Source organism: Danio aesculapii, chromosome 25 (genome assembly GCF_903798145.1).
Source record: "Danio aesculapii chromosome 25, fDanAes4.1, whole genome shotgun sequence".
Lineage (NCBI taxonomy): Eukaryota > Metazoa > Chordata > Actinopteri > Cypriniformes > Danionidae > Danio > Danio aesculapii.
The window spans coordinates 25199123-25217051 of record NC_079459.1 but is presented as its reverse complement, the minus strand read 5'-3'; the positions used below and the strand labels follow the sequence as shown (position 1 = coordinate 25217051).

The following is a 17929-nucleotide window of genomic DNA, read 5'->3' as shown; positions in this document are numbered from 1 at the left end:
AATTAAGTCTGATAGTAGAGCGGCAAAATAATATAATATAATATAATATAATATAATATAATATAATATAATATAATATAATATAATATAATATAATATAATATAATATAATATATTATAATATAATATAATTAATTCTACTAATAATATTATTATTATTACATAAGCAACTGAAAGATCAAATTAGTTTAATAAAATTTCTACTGTATTACAGTCTCTCTATATAAAAAAATTATAATAATAAAAAAAATGTAACAGCCCAACAATGTTATTTTAGTATTATTATATTTATAATATAATAATACTAAAATAACATTGTTGGACTGTTCCATTTTTTTTTTTAATGGAAACTGTAATACAGTATAAATTTTATTAAGCTAATTTGATCTTTCAGTTGCTTATGTATGAAAGTCATATGACATTTGAACATTATTTTCCCATCAAAAAAAAAAACAAAAACATCTTTTCGCACAAAACTACGAAGCAGCAAAAACTTTTACCATTGATTAAATAAAAAAACATGATTAATAAATGAATACCAGTAATAATTGATCAAAATATTTCAGCAAGTCTGCCTTATGATTTCTGAAGTAATAATTATGCTGTAAAATCATCTTTAAATAAGAAATAAATGACATTGTGAGCTGAATAAAATTTTTAAAATAAATAATATATTATAATTATATATATATATATATATTTAATTTATACAAATTATATTATATGCTAAACTGTACATAATTAGACGTTAATTATCTATTTAAATTTCTTTCATTTAAAACAATAAATAAATATTTACATAAAAATGTATCTTAAAATAAAATGTATAAAATAGACATAAAAAGCTAAACTAATAAGCAGAATATCAGTTACTGTACATGTTTACTGGAAATGCGTGTTTACAATTTGTTATTATTTTTATACCGACAAATATTAATATGAAAATGAATTTGTCCTAACAATTTTCTAACAATTAAAAAAGTTAAATAAACATGACTGAGACTGCGTGTTTACAACAGACGTGAATGAAGCATCAAGCGTGGGTGATTTACATGCTAAGTCAATGCAAAGACGCGAATAGACATCCTGCGGCGTGATACGCACAAATGAGGTGGCAAGAATGAAGAAGCACGTGCATCGGTTGTTTTGCGCAAATCACTTGAGTTGGAAAATCTGAACTTCTGCGGACATTCACACCATGTTAACCAATCAGCGTGCGAATGAAGCGAATTTGAAGTGTGAATGAAGCCAATTTAACGCACGAATAAAGCGAATTTGACATGTGAATGAAGCGATATATTATGTTAAACTGACTTAAAACAGCTTACGTAACTTATAAAATTAAGTTAGACTATGATTAACTATGAAAACATATGCTGTCATGATTTATTGATCATATAATTTTTTTACAGTGTATATATGCATGTATGCACATGTTTAGAGAGCCACAAATAGAAATTTTGCATATTTAATTACGCAAACAACATACAACAACATACATGTTTTTATGTATGCTTACTCTTCACATTCCTGTAAACAAGCCTTTGTTTTCGACTACAGTACATGAAAGTTGTATCTCTCATGCTTGCTTTCTAAAATGGAATAACGATGTACAAGCAAAAAGTCAAGCACGACAATCATCTTCCTGTAATTTGCTGAAGTTCCAAACAGCCGGAACGAGTCGGATCAATCCGGAACCGGCAGCCGGACTTCTTCCAGATCTTTCCTCCCTCCTCTGTTCTCCATTCTCTTTCTTAATTCCACATCCGTTTATGTTATCGGCTTAATCTCCAATTAATTAGCTTTGTTCAAAAAGGATTGAGAGTTCTCGCTTTCTGTCAACAAGAGCGGAGGGGGGAACAGACGGAAGAGGCTGGGAGGGAATGAAGGGATCGGTGGAGAGAAGAAACAAGGCTAGCGGTTGTAAAACACGCTGGAGAGAGAGACACGGAGAGGGGGGAATAAAAGAATGTCCCTGTGGGAACCAAAGTGAAACCGAGAAAGTCAATGAGCGTGGCATCGTGCCAAGGAGAAACACACTCAGCCAACACGCCATGCATTCACTCAGAGCGCCAACTGATGCTTATGAATATCCTGACAGCGTTACCAGTGGGGAAAGAGTAGTGAAAAATCACACTTTCCCATGAAAATAAAATAAAAGAAAGATCCCTTAAATAAAATAACTTTTTTTTATGTTAGTTTTAGGGATATCTTTTAGCTAGCGTGCTTCAAATCAGTGACAAAATTCAAGTTTAGAAAATTTAAAACTGATATAAACATCCAAAGCTGGCAGTTTGTCAATTCTGGATCAATTATTTTTGACGTCACCTCAAGCTTCAGTTTCTCATCAAATCCTGACCAATCAAATGCTCTCTAGTATCTCACATGCCCCGCCCCCTTCAAGACTCTTCTCGTTTGCTTTTAATTTAAGGTGCTTAAGCTCAGCCACTCTCACTGGCAGAGCTGTCTTAAAAAGAAACGCTAATGGCTGTTTTTTAAAGGGAGGGAGCTACTCTATATCCCACCCTCTCTTCATTTTTCAGTTGAGATTACGTCAAACATGGAAAAAAAAATCCACATTTCAAAGCATTTCATAGGACCTTTAAATAAAAGTACAATTACTTGCCAAAAGTGTAGTGCAAGTAGAATCAAATATCTGTTGTAATTACTAGACTGATCTTATGAGAAAACGAAAGTATTTGACGTTTTATCAGTTTAGTAGCTAATTCCTACGAATTCGTTGTATGAAATTCAGTCATATGGAAATTGTACAATTTTAAAAAGAAGGCATGGCACCCAACCCCACCCCTAAACCCAACCATCATTGGTGGATAAGCAAACCATATTAAATTGGATGAATGAGATTGAACAAATTCATTCGAATTAACCACTTAATCAAAAAGTTGGTGAGAATTGGTATGAAAATGTACGATTTTAAAAGGAGTCATGGCACCCAACCTAACCCCACCCCTAAACCCAACTGTCATTGGGGGATAAACAAATTGTACTAAATTGTATGAATTAGATCATACGAATTAGCCACTAAACCAAAAAGTTATGAATAGCCAGCCTGATCTCACGAGAAAACGTAAGTATTTTACGTTTTGTCAGTTTAGTGGCTAATTCGTACGAATTCGTACGAGTTCAGTCGTACGAAATTGTATGATTTTAAAAAGGAGGCGTGGCACCTAACCCAACCCCTAAACCCAACCATCATTGGGGGATGAGCAAATCGTACTAAATTGTACGAATTAGATTGTACGAATTCATCCGAATTAGCCACAAAATCAAAAAGTTACGAATTGCCGTGAGATTGTGTTGGAATAGCCATAATTGCATATATACGAGTATGAGTAAAACGTATCCCTTCTAAGGGCTTATTCACATTGAATACGTCTTTGCTTTTAAATAAGCTTGACAGCGCTCAGGAATGGGTTTTTAAAAAAAGCGAAGCGCAACGCGAGCTCAGAGTGGTGTGATATTATGAATGTGATGTAATAACAACAATAACAGACCCATGAGAAACAGGAAAACAGTATGTTATGATAAGCACATGAAGATAAATCTTATAACTGGACAAACCCACAATGAGCACCTCTTCCGCCATGATATACTGATAAATAAAATCATTGTTGTGCCAACTTTCTACTATTAACAAAAGCTTGCGGTTGCCCTCCCTCCAAGTTCTTCCAAATAGTCCACTGCATTTGGACCTGACAGTGATGAGCTGTGCTGTGTGTAAGAGTGGAAGACGAATATGACTGAAAACACCAACTACATTTGAATTAGAATTTATTACACGACCGTAGAAAAAACTTCTATGTAGTATGAATGGAATTTGGATGTGCTAAATACACCATTTGTCATACCATGTGACCTACTGTACAAGCATCAGTTGCTTCACTCCAATTCATGAATTCTCTCGCATGGCATCATGAGATAGCGTAGCGTCCATCAGATTCATACTTCATAATCTTGTTGAAACTAGTAGGTCTTCCGGGTACTTCTCGCATACTGTTTTTCAAAAACTATGAATTCAGACATGCTACTCATGTCGCATACTGTTTTAAATGTAATATATTGTATGGAAGTATGCAATTTCGGACACAGTTAATCTTTCAACTTGACTTACACTTACACTTAAAAACAATTGAAAAGTAGCACGGAAGGAAAAACACATTCTGTGTGAACAGCCACTAAGAGTGCTCAAAAGAAGTGAGTATTACGCTGTGAAAATGATTCCACATTATGTACTACGGATTAAAAATGCAGTTTAAAGTTGATGTATTTACACAAGGATCAATATAATTACTTGTCCAAATCGAAATATGACGATATGTCAACGATTCACACATTTCGTTCATGTTGTCCCAACACAAATCGATTAAGTTAGTTGTTTTAACAAATTTAAGTGGATTGAACAATAATTAAGTTGACCCAAAAAAAATCCTAGTTTGAATCCAAAAAAGTAGTTTGAAGTAGCAGCAAAAATAATTTGAGTGTTGGTGCCGCAAACCAAGCTAGTGTAGCACTGATGGAATACATGCAATGTGTTTGAAAACGTAAAATTCTGTAGTGCATTTAGTTACTATTTCAAGGCCATTTGGTCATTTCAGTCATGATACAGTACCATCGTCATCTTTCACCTTCTCATGCAGTCTAAACAGTCTCTTTGTTGTTGCATGTAATGATTTTGTGTCTTCTTGGACACATTTAACGTTTCCAGACTGTACATGTTTGTTGCATTTATAAAGCGTCCATGTTTTGTGGTCCATCTGTCTGTTGCTAATTTTTTATGTGTGATCTGATTCTACTTAGCCAATCATTGTAGACAACAAAAAATAAAGTACTGACTGCAGATTGAAGGAAACTAGTGGAGTAAAAGTACCAAAGTAAAAATACAAGTATATATTTTTCATTCCTGAGAAAATCTACTCAATTACAGAAGTGTGAGTATTTGCTTACTTAACACCACAGACTGTTACCAAAAGACAGAATGGCTGATTAGATTCCAGTTCACGTTGAATGAAAAACACAACATGGTAGGAGGATCAGAAAGCATTGCATTAAATACCCCTTTGATACAATTGTGTTGGTTTGTAGTGTAATTGGCGGTACATGGTTCCACACAAGCACGCCACATGTAATGTGCATCGAGAAGCCATTATGTGACATCTAGATGACTCGTATTCATAACCACTAAAGTGTCAAATACAACATTTCTGGTTTTCCTCTCAGTGCTGAGGGTTGTTTTCCAATGCTGTGGCTAAATAGGCAGCCAAAATGCATCATGGGTAGCCAAACTGGAGGATTCTGAGAGGAAAACAACAATGCTGCCAAACCCATTGGAGAATCAGGAGGGCATGACTGAACCTAGCATCCCGCCATCCCAGCACGTAACCAAGGCAACGGCTAACTACGGTGTTTGCTAACCGCTCGCCAGCGAGGCATAAGCTTTGGACTTCGGACAAACCTGAGGGTCCATCCAGCACAGTGACATATGAATCCCATTTAGGGAGCAAAAGCGTGGCTGAAACTCCATCAGGCTCATTATTCCTTGAAATCGGTAAACACGACACCCATTATGATTGAGTTTAATGAAGGGCTAAAGATGTGCAAACACGTTGAAACTCCCACAAAGAAACATTACCCAAATCCAACTGGATTATTGCCTTGCGAAAAACATTTACAATGTAAAATATCCAAGAAGCTCAACAAGAACTCAACCTGCTGATAAAATCAATAGTCAATGCTATTAAAAACTTTGTAAACCATCAACTTTTACCCATTAAAACCAGAATAACACAATGGTTTCTAGTGTGTTTTGAGACATATTCCTTTAGAATTCCATTAGGATTGATTTAAAGATGATATCAATACAACAATAGTATGTTCCCATTAAAATCATCACATTTTTTTTTCAAAACAAACCGCTAAAAAGATGGCATAATACTTATCCTATTGCTTTCCATCATCCAACAAACACAGTCGCTGGTATAAAACAAAATGAGTCGGTTGATGTCACACTCATTCGCTAATAATGCTAAGTGCCAAGTTTCCCGCTGAAGAGTTTACACTGGCTTACCTTTCATGCCAAACTTTGAGCGTCTGCCATATTTGTTGATTAGCACAAACATAACGACGAGGAGAACGCAGGCGAAGCCAGCCAAGCCAACCGCAATCGACACCTAGAGAACAAGGAGAGACAACATTTAGTTTAATTTGAGTAAGATTCATGATTGCAGTCAAGTTAGCGCTTAGCTTTAGCATGTTAGCAGTGTTACAGGATTATGTTTGGAATGCTAGCACAATGCTTAATGCCCAAAACTGTTTCTGCCAAGTAATTAAAAAACATTAATATGTGTAACACTGCTTAACATAGAAGGATAAAACAGCAGGGGGCTTTGTTGGCGTATGTCTCAGCCATTTTAGGAGTGAAAAATCTCCAAATAGTAGCTATGTGTAGATATTTTGATTTATAATCAAAATTTCTGCTAAGTATGTGATCATTTGTGGCATTCTGCTTACGTAATTGGCTTTGTGAGTGAAATTTGTAAACAATTCATTATGGAATTTGCAACTTTTAACTAAATGTAAGTCAAACAGGAAATTGTAAATGGAAATCACAACAAAATTACTTACCTGGGTGTCCTTAGATAAAATTTTATACAAAGATATTAAATATATTTTATCATCCACAATAAAAAGCTGTTTTATTGTTTAAATAAAAAGCAATTCACCATATTATTAGCTAATAAGGGATTATAGTGAGTGAGAAAAAAAAAACAAGCCCATTGTAGATATTAAGTTGTTTCCGGCTCATTAAATGAACTGGAATGGAAGGTCAAGTCATGTGCATTGCATTGTGGGAAACAATATGCTTGGTTGCACATTTTGGCAAACATACCAGATCATGAGGTTATTCTAAATATATTGATGGACAGAGAAAATCATCAACCTGTTTACATTCTGCACACTGTATTAATCATACTAGTATGCTAACATTAGCCTTTCTGTAAGGTTTCAAAAACTACTGAAAAAAAGTGTCATTTTTATTTGTTAACAATGTTATCACTGTACCTAATTATGCATTAAAGATTTTTTGAGAAACAGTAGCTCAGTTTCCATCCAAAAATGCGAATAAACTTTATATGCAAAAGAGGCATATCGCATAAAAGACGTGCGAATAAAGCAGCGTTTCCATCCAACGAGTCAAAGAGAACAAAATCTTCACTTTCTGATTAACTGGCGCCATATATTAACAGTATAAACTGAATTTTCTGCGGTATGAGAAGCTGTGTGAATCTTTTCTTTATTTAATAAATGACTTGCGCTTCAGAAGACAATGCCGACTCGCAATGAACACATGGTGGCTTTAGAAGGCATGAGACGCAGGGCGCAGATGCTCTTGACAGTTTTGAAGGTAGTTAATAATATAATAATACTAATACTAAAACGGTTCAGGCGTTTTAGAATGGCCAAAACAACATTTCAGATATTATGTACTCAATCTGCTGGTTTCTCCATTCACACATATTTTTATCATCACATGATCTCTTGGAACAAAATCACATGACCTATTTTAATGCGCATATTGGAATTTGTTCGGTAAAAGTGTTTCCATTGTAGTTTATGTGTATCTTTTCTTATCGAATAAAAAAAATGTATCCTACTCAGTTATGCACATGCGTTTTTTATGAACATTTTCAAAATGTATGCGCATCTTGGTGTTCCTATCAACCGATTTTTATGCGCATATCCAAAATGTGCATAAAAATAGGTGGATGGAAACGTAGCTAGTGAAGGAATTACACACGACAAGCTACTTTACATTTATCAAATGAACATTTCTGTCTAATCTCATGCATCTCGAACAGGGTGGGGGAGAAAAATGCAATTTTGTAGCGAATCTATGAAGCGTGTCTTGACTTGTTTATATGATTTGTATTGATGTTGATGCTGTAATCATGTGAGGTTTATGTAATTGGAGTCATAAGTTGCGTATGGTAGAAGCAGCTTTGATAAATTGCATGAAAATAGAAGGGCAAGGCATATAAAACAGGAAAAAAAAGCAATAATTCAGGTTAGAGATAGTGGCAGAGCTAAGATACAATTCCTTGTGGGAAATACAAAGAGTACAACTTAATATACCATCTAAACATTCAAGATAAAAACAAAATAAAGACAATAAGCAGTAAATCAAACCAGTCGAAGCGCTGGAATAAAGCTATCTCAAGCTTAAAGCTTTTTCCCGTAATTAGGACCTCCAAACAATTGAGGGTTACGCTTTATTCTTTTGCGGTCGAGTCCCTATTAAAACCTTCAGATGAGAATATAATCTCCATCCAGTCAATTACAGCACAGAGATGAACAAAAGTACTTTCTATAAAACATATAAGCCACAAGGGAGCAGATCAGAGGCGCAATGTGAGACGGAAAAAAGGGAAAATTGGTTTAGAATAGTTTGTTTTCAACACCTTTACCATGTGTTCCTGCAAACAAGAGGTTCAAGAAACCTCATTATAACTCATATGGGTGCTTTCGATCGGAGGAGAGAAAACAACACTCACACCAAACGTGTCCTCTTCCGGCCGATGTGTCATGGTTGGAATAGCAGTCGGAGTTGGACTCACTAAGAAACAAACAAACGCACAAGTGTTCAGAGAAAAAAAATGTATCTGAACTCTTAGGAAGAAGGATAAATGACCAAATGGACATGTGATCCTGAAATGTATTTTTTGGGGGGTAATTGACTTGATTTTGGGGTTTGCAGCAAACATATGATCACTAGAAATTCTCAAAATTCTGTTTCAAGAGTTCAACCTTAGCTGATGATTGATTATAAAGCATCTTTGGTATCCCAAGAGAGAGCCCTGAGCTTATAAGAACCTCTAGCCCTGGGCTCCATCACATTTGCAGAGCAAGAGGCTAAGTTTAAGCTCAGATAGGTCTCAAGAACTCCCCAGACTTATTTATGACCAATGACAAATTCGCTATAGAGAGATTTACTGCTTACTAAGAGCTTATCTATGGTGCCAATTTAGTATGATCACTTCACTTATGTCGCATGGCTTTGGACTGTAGGTGGAAACCGGGAAACCTGGGGGAAACCAAAAGCAAGCATGGGGAGAACATGCAGACTCCACACATAAATGTCAATTGGCCCAGTAAGGACTTTAACTGGTAACAGTCTTGCTGTAAGGCAACAGTGCTAACCCCTGGGTTGCTGAAAAATCTAGAAAAAGGAGGGAGGAGTAGATGTGGAAAGGGGGTTTTTCTTCATAACTGAGGTAAGAAACTCGGGTTATTTATAGTGAGTTAAGAATCATCTAATTGGTGAATCATGTGTTAGCTATTGCGGGACCAGCTGTGGTCAATCATAAGCAGTACTAACAGTATACTATTCACTATTGATACGTGTGCACTGAAGCAAACTTTATTTTTTTTCAGTTGTTTTCAATATAAGCAGTGCATTTTTAGAACGCCAACAGTATAGCAAGGCACTGAGCGTCCATTTTTACAATCAGCGCTTGGAGTTTCTTTAAGAAGCGCTCATAGCTGAACATTTTTGGAAGATCTCTGGGGTTTTCATCTGCACAAAATGTTTCAATGGATGCGCATAATGAACAAGTGTAGTTAAAAAAGCCTTAACATACATTTTAGAAGTGAGAAACAAACAAATCACACTGTAATTTTTTAGTGGATTGAAATTTAAGTGGATTGAACATAAAACATTTACGTTGTCGCAAAAAGAGCGCAGGAATTATGCTGTTTCAGCTCAATTTATGTATGTAGTTTGAACAAAAAGCAAATGCAGTGTTTTGAGTGTATGCACATTTCATGTCTATGGAAATTCTATGTCCATTTTAAGTCATTTTCCCTCCATTTGCAAACTTTATCTATACAGGTGTTATTAAAACAGACCCAACATCTTGCCTATGTAAAGAGTTCAGATGCAAAAGACTTGCCATCTGAAATGTCTTTAATATTAGGATTTTTCTTATAGGCTCCTGTGTAGGTTCAGTATTTTCACTTTTATGGCAAAGAATATATTCTTTTTACTTCATTTAAAGTGAAATAACTGTTCATAAACCTAAAAGGCTGAGAAAAATGCTAATTTTGGATGACAATTTCAGATGGCACTTGAAGGATTTTTACTAATTTATTACTAATAAATATAGATATTACTAATGCTTTGCTTCTTAGACTTTACACACCTGAAACTTGTCTATAGCACTTATTCACTGCTGCTCTTATAGTTGTGTAAATTGCTTCCTTGTCTTCATTTGTAAGTCGCTTTGGATAAAAGCGTCTGCTAAATGACTAAATGTAAATGTAAAGGATTTTGCATCTGAACTCTCCATGTTCACATTGAAGAACTACTTTAATGCATGAAAATAAAAACCACATGAATGTCACCACAGTTATAATTATGATTAGTAAACTCTAAGATGGAGACATCAGAGAAAATAATGTAACGGAGGCCAGCTAGTGAAGTGCTATGCAGGTAAACCTCACTCCTCTGACCTAAAAGGGTGCTCTACCAACAGACGCTAGAGGCCATGGTGTTTAGGCTCCTTGTTAGAGCAACCGACTCCAATGCAAAGAATCGCCTGGTTCGATCCCAGCTCAGACTGGGTTGGGTGCAGTAGGACCAGTGGGTTACACATAGGGGCTCGTCCGGGATGGGAGTGAGATTTAGGAAGGTGAGAGTTGCGGAGGCCAGCTAGCAAAGTGTTATGCAGGTAAAAATCACTCCTCTGATCTCAAAGGGTGCTCTAGTGACATGCTAGAGGCCATGGTCTTTAGCCTTCTTGTTAGAGCAATCGACTCCCATACAAAGAATTGCCGGTTCGACAGACTTTAATAAGCTGGTTCAAATCAAATGTAGTACTAACTGTAGCTTGTTTTTTCAAATACAGGGTTTGAATTTAAAATGTAACTATGCTTAATGTAAATGCTGAACTCTAAAGGAAAGTGGCTTTCCAAGAATAGGACTAGGCAACCTTGGTTTTAAGAGAACTATTGGGCATTATCCGCTAAATATGTCTCGAGGCAAAGAATGTTTGATTAGACCTGTTAAGGACATTGCCATTTCGACAGTACGAGATTAAGCCGCCGCTATTATTCATGTAGTATTGAACAAAAGCCTAAGGCTGTTCTTATTTTTCTGTTTTTTAACTCCACAGAGCACATGTGTGCGTGCCCTGATACTTCACACAACCGCCATTAAACTTCATTTAAATTTCTGACAGAAACAATCTGTCAATCGCAAAGTTTCCGCACATCAACTTTATTGAAGATGTTAAATTACGGTGGACTCCATGAATGAAGCACTCTGAAGGTCGGTGACTGCCCTTGAGTCACAGATAAGTTTCTTGCGTGAAAAAGATTTGATTTTCCCCGCATACTGACAGATATCGGTCACTATACGCCAAAAATACAAAGCAGGTCTAATAACAGCATGCCCAAATATGGCGGCCAGCCATCTGAGAATAAGGCCAAGGTAATTGTTTGGAGGACAGTTGTTTGTTCAGTGCACAGTCTAAATTGGCTCTTTCTGAATCATTCTTTGTTTTACGATAAACAAAACTAATGAATAAGTAGGAAAAATTGCATGCAGTAGTCAATTAAAGAGAGAAACTCACCATAATCTGGGTAGTCTAGAGAGAAAAAGAGAGAAAAAAAAACAGACACACACATACAGTGGTATATAATTACCAGATATGAATATGTCAAGATCAGCTCGAACACATTTTCAAATGTTAATATTCTATGATCAGCGTTTACCCTTCAGTGCATTTCTTGTGCAATTATGGTAATGTTCTTTTGGAAATTAGGATGAGACAATAATTACGATATTTAACATGCAATTAGACATTATATTGATGTGGAATCCTTTGGGTGCCATCCATCTATTGATCTATCCATCCATTCATCAAGCATGGCCCATCACACAGTAGCACATTTATAAAAGCTTGAAGATTGAACATTGTTAGTTTGAAGCAGTTAAATGTTTAGCAGGTTTCTTATATGTATTATACATGGCTTTTTAAAGGTTTCAGCTGCTAGCAAGTTTTAGCAAATTGCTAACAAGTTTCTTGTATGTATAACGCATGCCTTTTTAAAGGTTTCAGTTGCTAGCACGTTTTCAGCAAATTTCTAACAAGTTTCAGCCTTTTACTAACAAGTTTATAACATTTGACCAAGTTGCTAGCGTGGTATATGATGTTTTATGAAGTTGCTAACAGGTTTTAAAACATTGCTAGCAAATGTGTAGCATTTTATGAAGTTGCTAATGTTTTAACAAGTTGCTAGCAGATTTATTCAAGTTTCTAGCATGTTTTGATAAATTGCTAACCAGTTATAATCCTGTTTCTAGCAGGTTTATAAGATTTATCAAGTTGCTAGCACGTTATATGATGTTTTATGAAGTTGCTAACAGGTTTTAACACATTGCTAGCAAATGTATGGCATTTTATGAAGTTGCTAATGTCCTAACAAGTTGCTAGCATATTTATTCAAGTTCCAAGGAAATTTGATTAAATTGCTAACCAGTTTTAACCTGTTGCTAGGAAGTTTATAACATTTACCAAGTTGCTAGCATGTTAAATAATATTTTATGAAGTTTTTAACAGGTTTTAACAGTTTGCTAGCAAATTTATTCAAGTTCATAACTTGTTTTAGAAATTTGCTAACCAGTTATAACTTGTTGCTAGCAAGTTTATAACATTTAACAAGTTAGCATGTTTTGTTGTATTTTATTAGGTTGCTAACATATTTTAACATGTTTCTGGCAAGTTCATAACATCTACCAAGTTGCTAGCATGCTATTTAATATTTTATAAAGTTGCTAACATGCTTTAACGCATTGCTAGCAAATGTATGAAGTTGCTAATGCTTAAACAAGTTGCTAGCACATATACTCAAGTTCCTAGCATGTTTTAGTAAATTGCTAACCAGTTTTAACCCGTTGCTAGCAGGTTTATAACATTTAACATGTTCCTAGCATCTTATGGTATTTTATTAGGTTGCTAACTTGTTTTAACATGTTGCTAGCAAATTTACAGCATTTTATCAAGTTAATAGCATGTTAATCAGTTTGTTAGAATCAGTAATAATAAAATTTCACTGACTGGCATAATTGTTGTGATTGTTCTCCTGCTAAGCATATAGCTTAAAAATTCAGCTGCTATCATGATTTACTAAGTTTCAGTATTGCTTCTTGCATTTTAACAAGTTTTTAGCTCATTTCTAGTGAAACTAATGAATGCTACAATAATATCTCATCTTTCTAATTTATTTGTGCTTGTTCTGGATCCATGGCTAAATCTAAGGGTTTGATTATTCAGTAACTAGCATGCTATAACAGTTCAAACATGTTTTAGCATGCTGCTAACATGTTTTAAAGATTCAGTGGTTAGCATGTCCTAGCAAGTTGCTACTGCAGCATCATATACATTGCTTAATTACCCTCCACCTTTATGCGGCATTTATATGTATTGGCCAGATAATTAAATAGAAAAACAAAATAACACATTGTAATACATTTTACGTTGCTTTAACTTGTTTTGATAAGTTAATCAGGTTTCTTCCACATTTTTGAAGTTATACAAAGCTTAACTTAATATTTGTCTTCAGTCTGATTAATGTAAGTTGAGATGATAAGAAAACAACAGTAACAATACAAATCAATCACCTACCTTCAAAAGGTGGGTGTAGAAAGTGGGCGTACACAGTTTTCACGGCCACGCCCAGATAGTTTCTGGCCTCAAGTGTGTAATTTCCATTGTTGTGTTGTGTGGGGTTTTTAAACAAGAGGCAACCCTCCAGATTGTCCTGATAGACCTCCATCTCTGGATGGACATACTCGGTGGCCTTGATCTCCTCACCCTTGAAGGTCCAGTGCAGGGTTGGCAGGGGATTGGCCCGTACCGTGAACATCATACATGTGTCGTGCCTCTTCTGCGGCTCCTCGAAGTTAATGATGGCAGGAGGGACTGCAAGAGAGAAACAAGAGTTTTTTGCTACTTTGTTCTAACATACACTACCAGTCAAAATTTTGCAATCAGTACAATTCTTCTTATGTTTTTAAGAAGGTTATTCTGCTCACAAAGGCCACATTTATTTAATAGAAATTACTGTAAAACTGTTAAATTTTATTCATCACAATAAATTGTTCAAGAGTGAAAGTAAATATATTTATCATGTAAAACAAATAGCAAAAAAGCTATTATTTAGTACCTTTTAATATATAAAAAATTCCTAAAAGTAAAATGTATAACAGTTTCCATACACAGTAAAATCAGCAGTGTTAATTAAGCTGTGTTAGTCTGCATTTACTCATAAAGAGTAAATTTAACAAGAAATGGTGAAAGACATCCCGTTGTGTTGGTGAAAATGATTACAGTTGTTATCTGCACTGTTAACTTTGCTCTGTTAAGCTCCGCCCCTCAATCTATCCTATGCGGAGAATTGATTTAGAGTGGCTGCTTCTAGAAGGGATACAGCTGTGGCTGGAATTTAATGAGAAGTATTTATTACCCATTAATTGTATTTTATTAACATCTACCTCCACCACAACCCTAAACCCAACCATCACATTAATATAAAACAGTAAATATACAGAGTAATATTTATATCATTTATTAACTTACAAAATAAATAGCAATTTATTAACAACTACCAAGGGGCAGCACGGTGGCGCAGTGGGTAACACAATCGCCTCACAGCAAGAAGGTCACTGGTCCGAGCCCCGGCTGGGTCAGTTGGCATTTCTGCGTGGAGTTAGCATGTTCTCCAAGTGTTGGCGTGGGTTTTCTCCAGGTGCTCCGGTTTCCCCCACAAGGGTATAGGTGTAGACCAAATTGTCCGTAGTGTATATGCGTGTATGGATGTTTCCTACTTATGGGTTGCAGCTGGAAGGGCATCCGCTGTGTAAAACATGTGCTGGATAAGTTGGCGGTTCATTCCGCTGTGGCGACCCCAGATTAATAAAGGGACAAAGCCGAAAAGAGAACGAAAAGAAATAAATAACAACTACCCCAACTCCAGCTCTAAATCTACCCATCACAGAAATTATTTGAAATTATAGTTGAACAGTGTCACAAAAACTATGCTATATTGACGCGAATATCCGCAGCTGTATCCCTTCTAGACTTTACCTGTACTATGAGGCAAGAAAAAAAAAAAAAAACAGCACAGAAAATTGTAATAATCATTATTAGTGATTTTGTACAAATATTATTTGAACATCGATTTGTTGAACATAAAACAATCGATTCAAAGATGATTCTTTGGGTTTACTAAATGCATTTAGGTTAAGTGGCTGAAATTAAACAAACAAATTAAGTTGAATATTACTATTGAATATTTATTTTGTTTAAATTCAACCCATATACATTGTTTGCAACAGTTTTGCAGAACTAATTTTTTTTTCAACTATACATCATATTTTTTTAATGATTTCTGAAGGATCACGTGGGACAGAAAACCAGAGTAATAGAACAACATGAATAAATTGTGTGGAACCCTACATTATTTACAATAAACTACATTCAATAAGAAAAGTTATTTAAATTGAAATAATATTTCACAATTTATCCGTTTTACTTTGCACTTGACATTGGTGGGGACGGGTGAATCATACAACGCACAATCTTGCACAGGAATTTCCCCCCCGCAGTTTCAGAGCTGTTTGTATCTGAACGCAGCTACAGCCTCTCATATGACAGCGGGGAAAGCCACAGCCAATCATACTGTTCATATGTATTTGGGGGGGTAGTGCAACTCGAGGAGAGAATGTGATTGAACTCTTTCTGCATGTCTAGGTTAATATTGACAGCACTTTTTTTTTTTTTTTTTTTTTTAAGCGAATTAAATTATTAGTGAGAACATTTCAATAGTTGGTAGATATTGGTGGGGACGAGTCCCCTCCGTCGATGCTAAATCTATGCCCCTGGGCCTACACTCAAAAACTTATGTTTGCTGTTTGTTCAAACGATTTATTTAAAATGAGCTGATTTAACACAGTTCTGAAGGGGTTTTTTTGAGAACAACTTAATTATTTTATGTTCAATCAACTTAAATTGGTAAAAAACAATTAAGTCAACTTAATCGATTTGTGTTGGGACAACATGAAGCAATTGTGTGAAACCCAGCATTTTTACAGTGTCACTCAAACAATTATGTTTGCTGTTTGCTCAAACTAATTAATTAAAATGAGCCGATTCAACACAATTCTGAAGGTTTTTTTGAGAACAACTTAATTATTTTATGTTCAATGTACTTAAATTAAGTTAAGTAAAAACAATTAAGTTAACTTAATTTGTGTTGGGACAACATGAAGCAATTGTGTGAAACAGCATTTTTACAGTGTACACTCAAACAATTACGTTTGCTGAAACTAATTATCTAAAAAGAGTTGCAACAACAATTTTTTTTTTCGGAAAATGTAATTTTTTCAAGTTCAATACACTTAACTAATAAGTTAACTTAATTACTTTGTTTTCTCAACACAAATCCATTGTATGAACCCAGGATTATTATTATTATATTATATTATATCACACAGGTGGTCTGTTTGGATATTTGTTTGATCCGCTAAAATCTCAGGTTAACTGCCAGGCTGCTCATCAAGCATTTGAATGAGCGGATTTTTTTAAGAAACGAAGGCACGGCGCCAAACAAGTGCAATCCATAAACGTTTCCATCATGTTTTCCGCTCACCGGATGTTTGATGGCACAAAAGTCCGCAATTATAATGCAGTAAACATGTCAAATGTTGACATTAAACATTCGCGCCGAATCAAATCAGTAATTCCCCACGACGTATCTGTTTCTGCTCCGACTGACAAACAGAGAGAGACTGACTTCCTCTTATTTCCGCAGAATTTGCCGCTCTAAGCAAATCTCACACGGTCAATAGATATTGAGTGTGGGAAGAATCATGTTACATTGTTGTTGGCCAACAGCGTTCAGTATAAACGTAAACAGAGATGCAACACAGCCACCTCGCATTACTTTGTAACTGTATCTAGCTGACAGAAACAGTGCGGTCTATTAAGGAAGTCTTTAATTGCTTTGCTTTATTCCTAGTGTGTGGGAACAGCTGTTGTTTGATACTGTGATACTGTATTTTCTTAGTGTTTTTTTCGTTTTCCAACTTATTAATGGCAAAACATCACAAGCTTGAAAGCAGGTGCATTCACTATATTATGAGATTGTTCCATAAATTATAGCATTATAAGCAATAGTTTTAATGGCAGCACATTTAAATAAGTCTTTAATCTAATTTAATTAGATGTTGCAGAATGTAATACAGTCATTTACTCTCACCGGCCACTTTATTAGGTACACCTGTCCAACTGCTCGTTAATGCAAATTTCTAATCAGCCAATTACATGGCAGCAACTCAATGCATTTAGGCATGTAGACATGGTCAAGACGATCTGCTGCAGTTCAAACCGAGCATCAGAATGGGGAAGAAAGGTGATTTAAGTGACTTTGACCGTGGCATGGTTGTTGGACAGGCTGGTCTGAGTCTTTCAGAAACTGCTGATCTACTGGGATTTTCACGCACAACCATTTCTAGGATTTACCGAGAATGGTCAGAAAAAGAGAAAATATACAGTGAGCAGCAAGTCAGAGGAGAATGGCCAGACTGAGTCAAACTGATTGAAAGGCAAGAGTAACTTAAATAAACTCTCGTTACAACCGAGGTATGCAGACAAGCATCTCTGAACACACAACAAGTTCAACCTCCTGCCTTGTATCAAGGAATCAGGCTGGTGGTGGTGGTGTAATGGTGTGGGGGATATTTTCTTGGTACACTTTGGGCCCATAGGTACCAATTGAGCATCGTGTCAACGCAACAGCCTACCCAAGTATTATTGCTGACCTTTATGACCACAGTGTACCCAACATCTGA

The 17929-nt window shown here is 35.6% G+C and overlaps 1 protein-coding gene across 1 annotated transcript in view; it reads right to left on the bottom strand.

The window, feature by feature from the left end:
* Window positions 1-17929, bottom strand: part of ntrk3a (neurotrophic tyrosine kinase, receptor, type 3a) — a 390201-nt gene that overhangs the window by 170501 nt on the left and 201771 nt on the right. Inside the window, exons 8-12 of the mRNA XM_056451313.1 lie at window positions 13704-14000; window positions 11649-11663; window positions 8571-8632; window positions 8484-8492; window positions 6086-6188 (exon numbers count right to left, since the gene is read on the bottom strand). Coding sequence (XP_056307288.1) covers window positions 6086-6188; window positions 8484-8492; window positions 8571-8632; window positions 11649-11663; window positions 13704-14000 — 486 coding nt within the window. The remainder of the gene's footprint in view (window positions 1-6085; window positions 6189-8483; window positions 8493-8570; window positions 8633-11648; window positions 11664-13703; window positions 14001-17929) is intronic.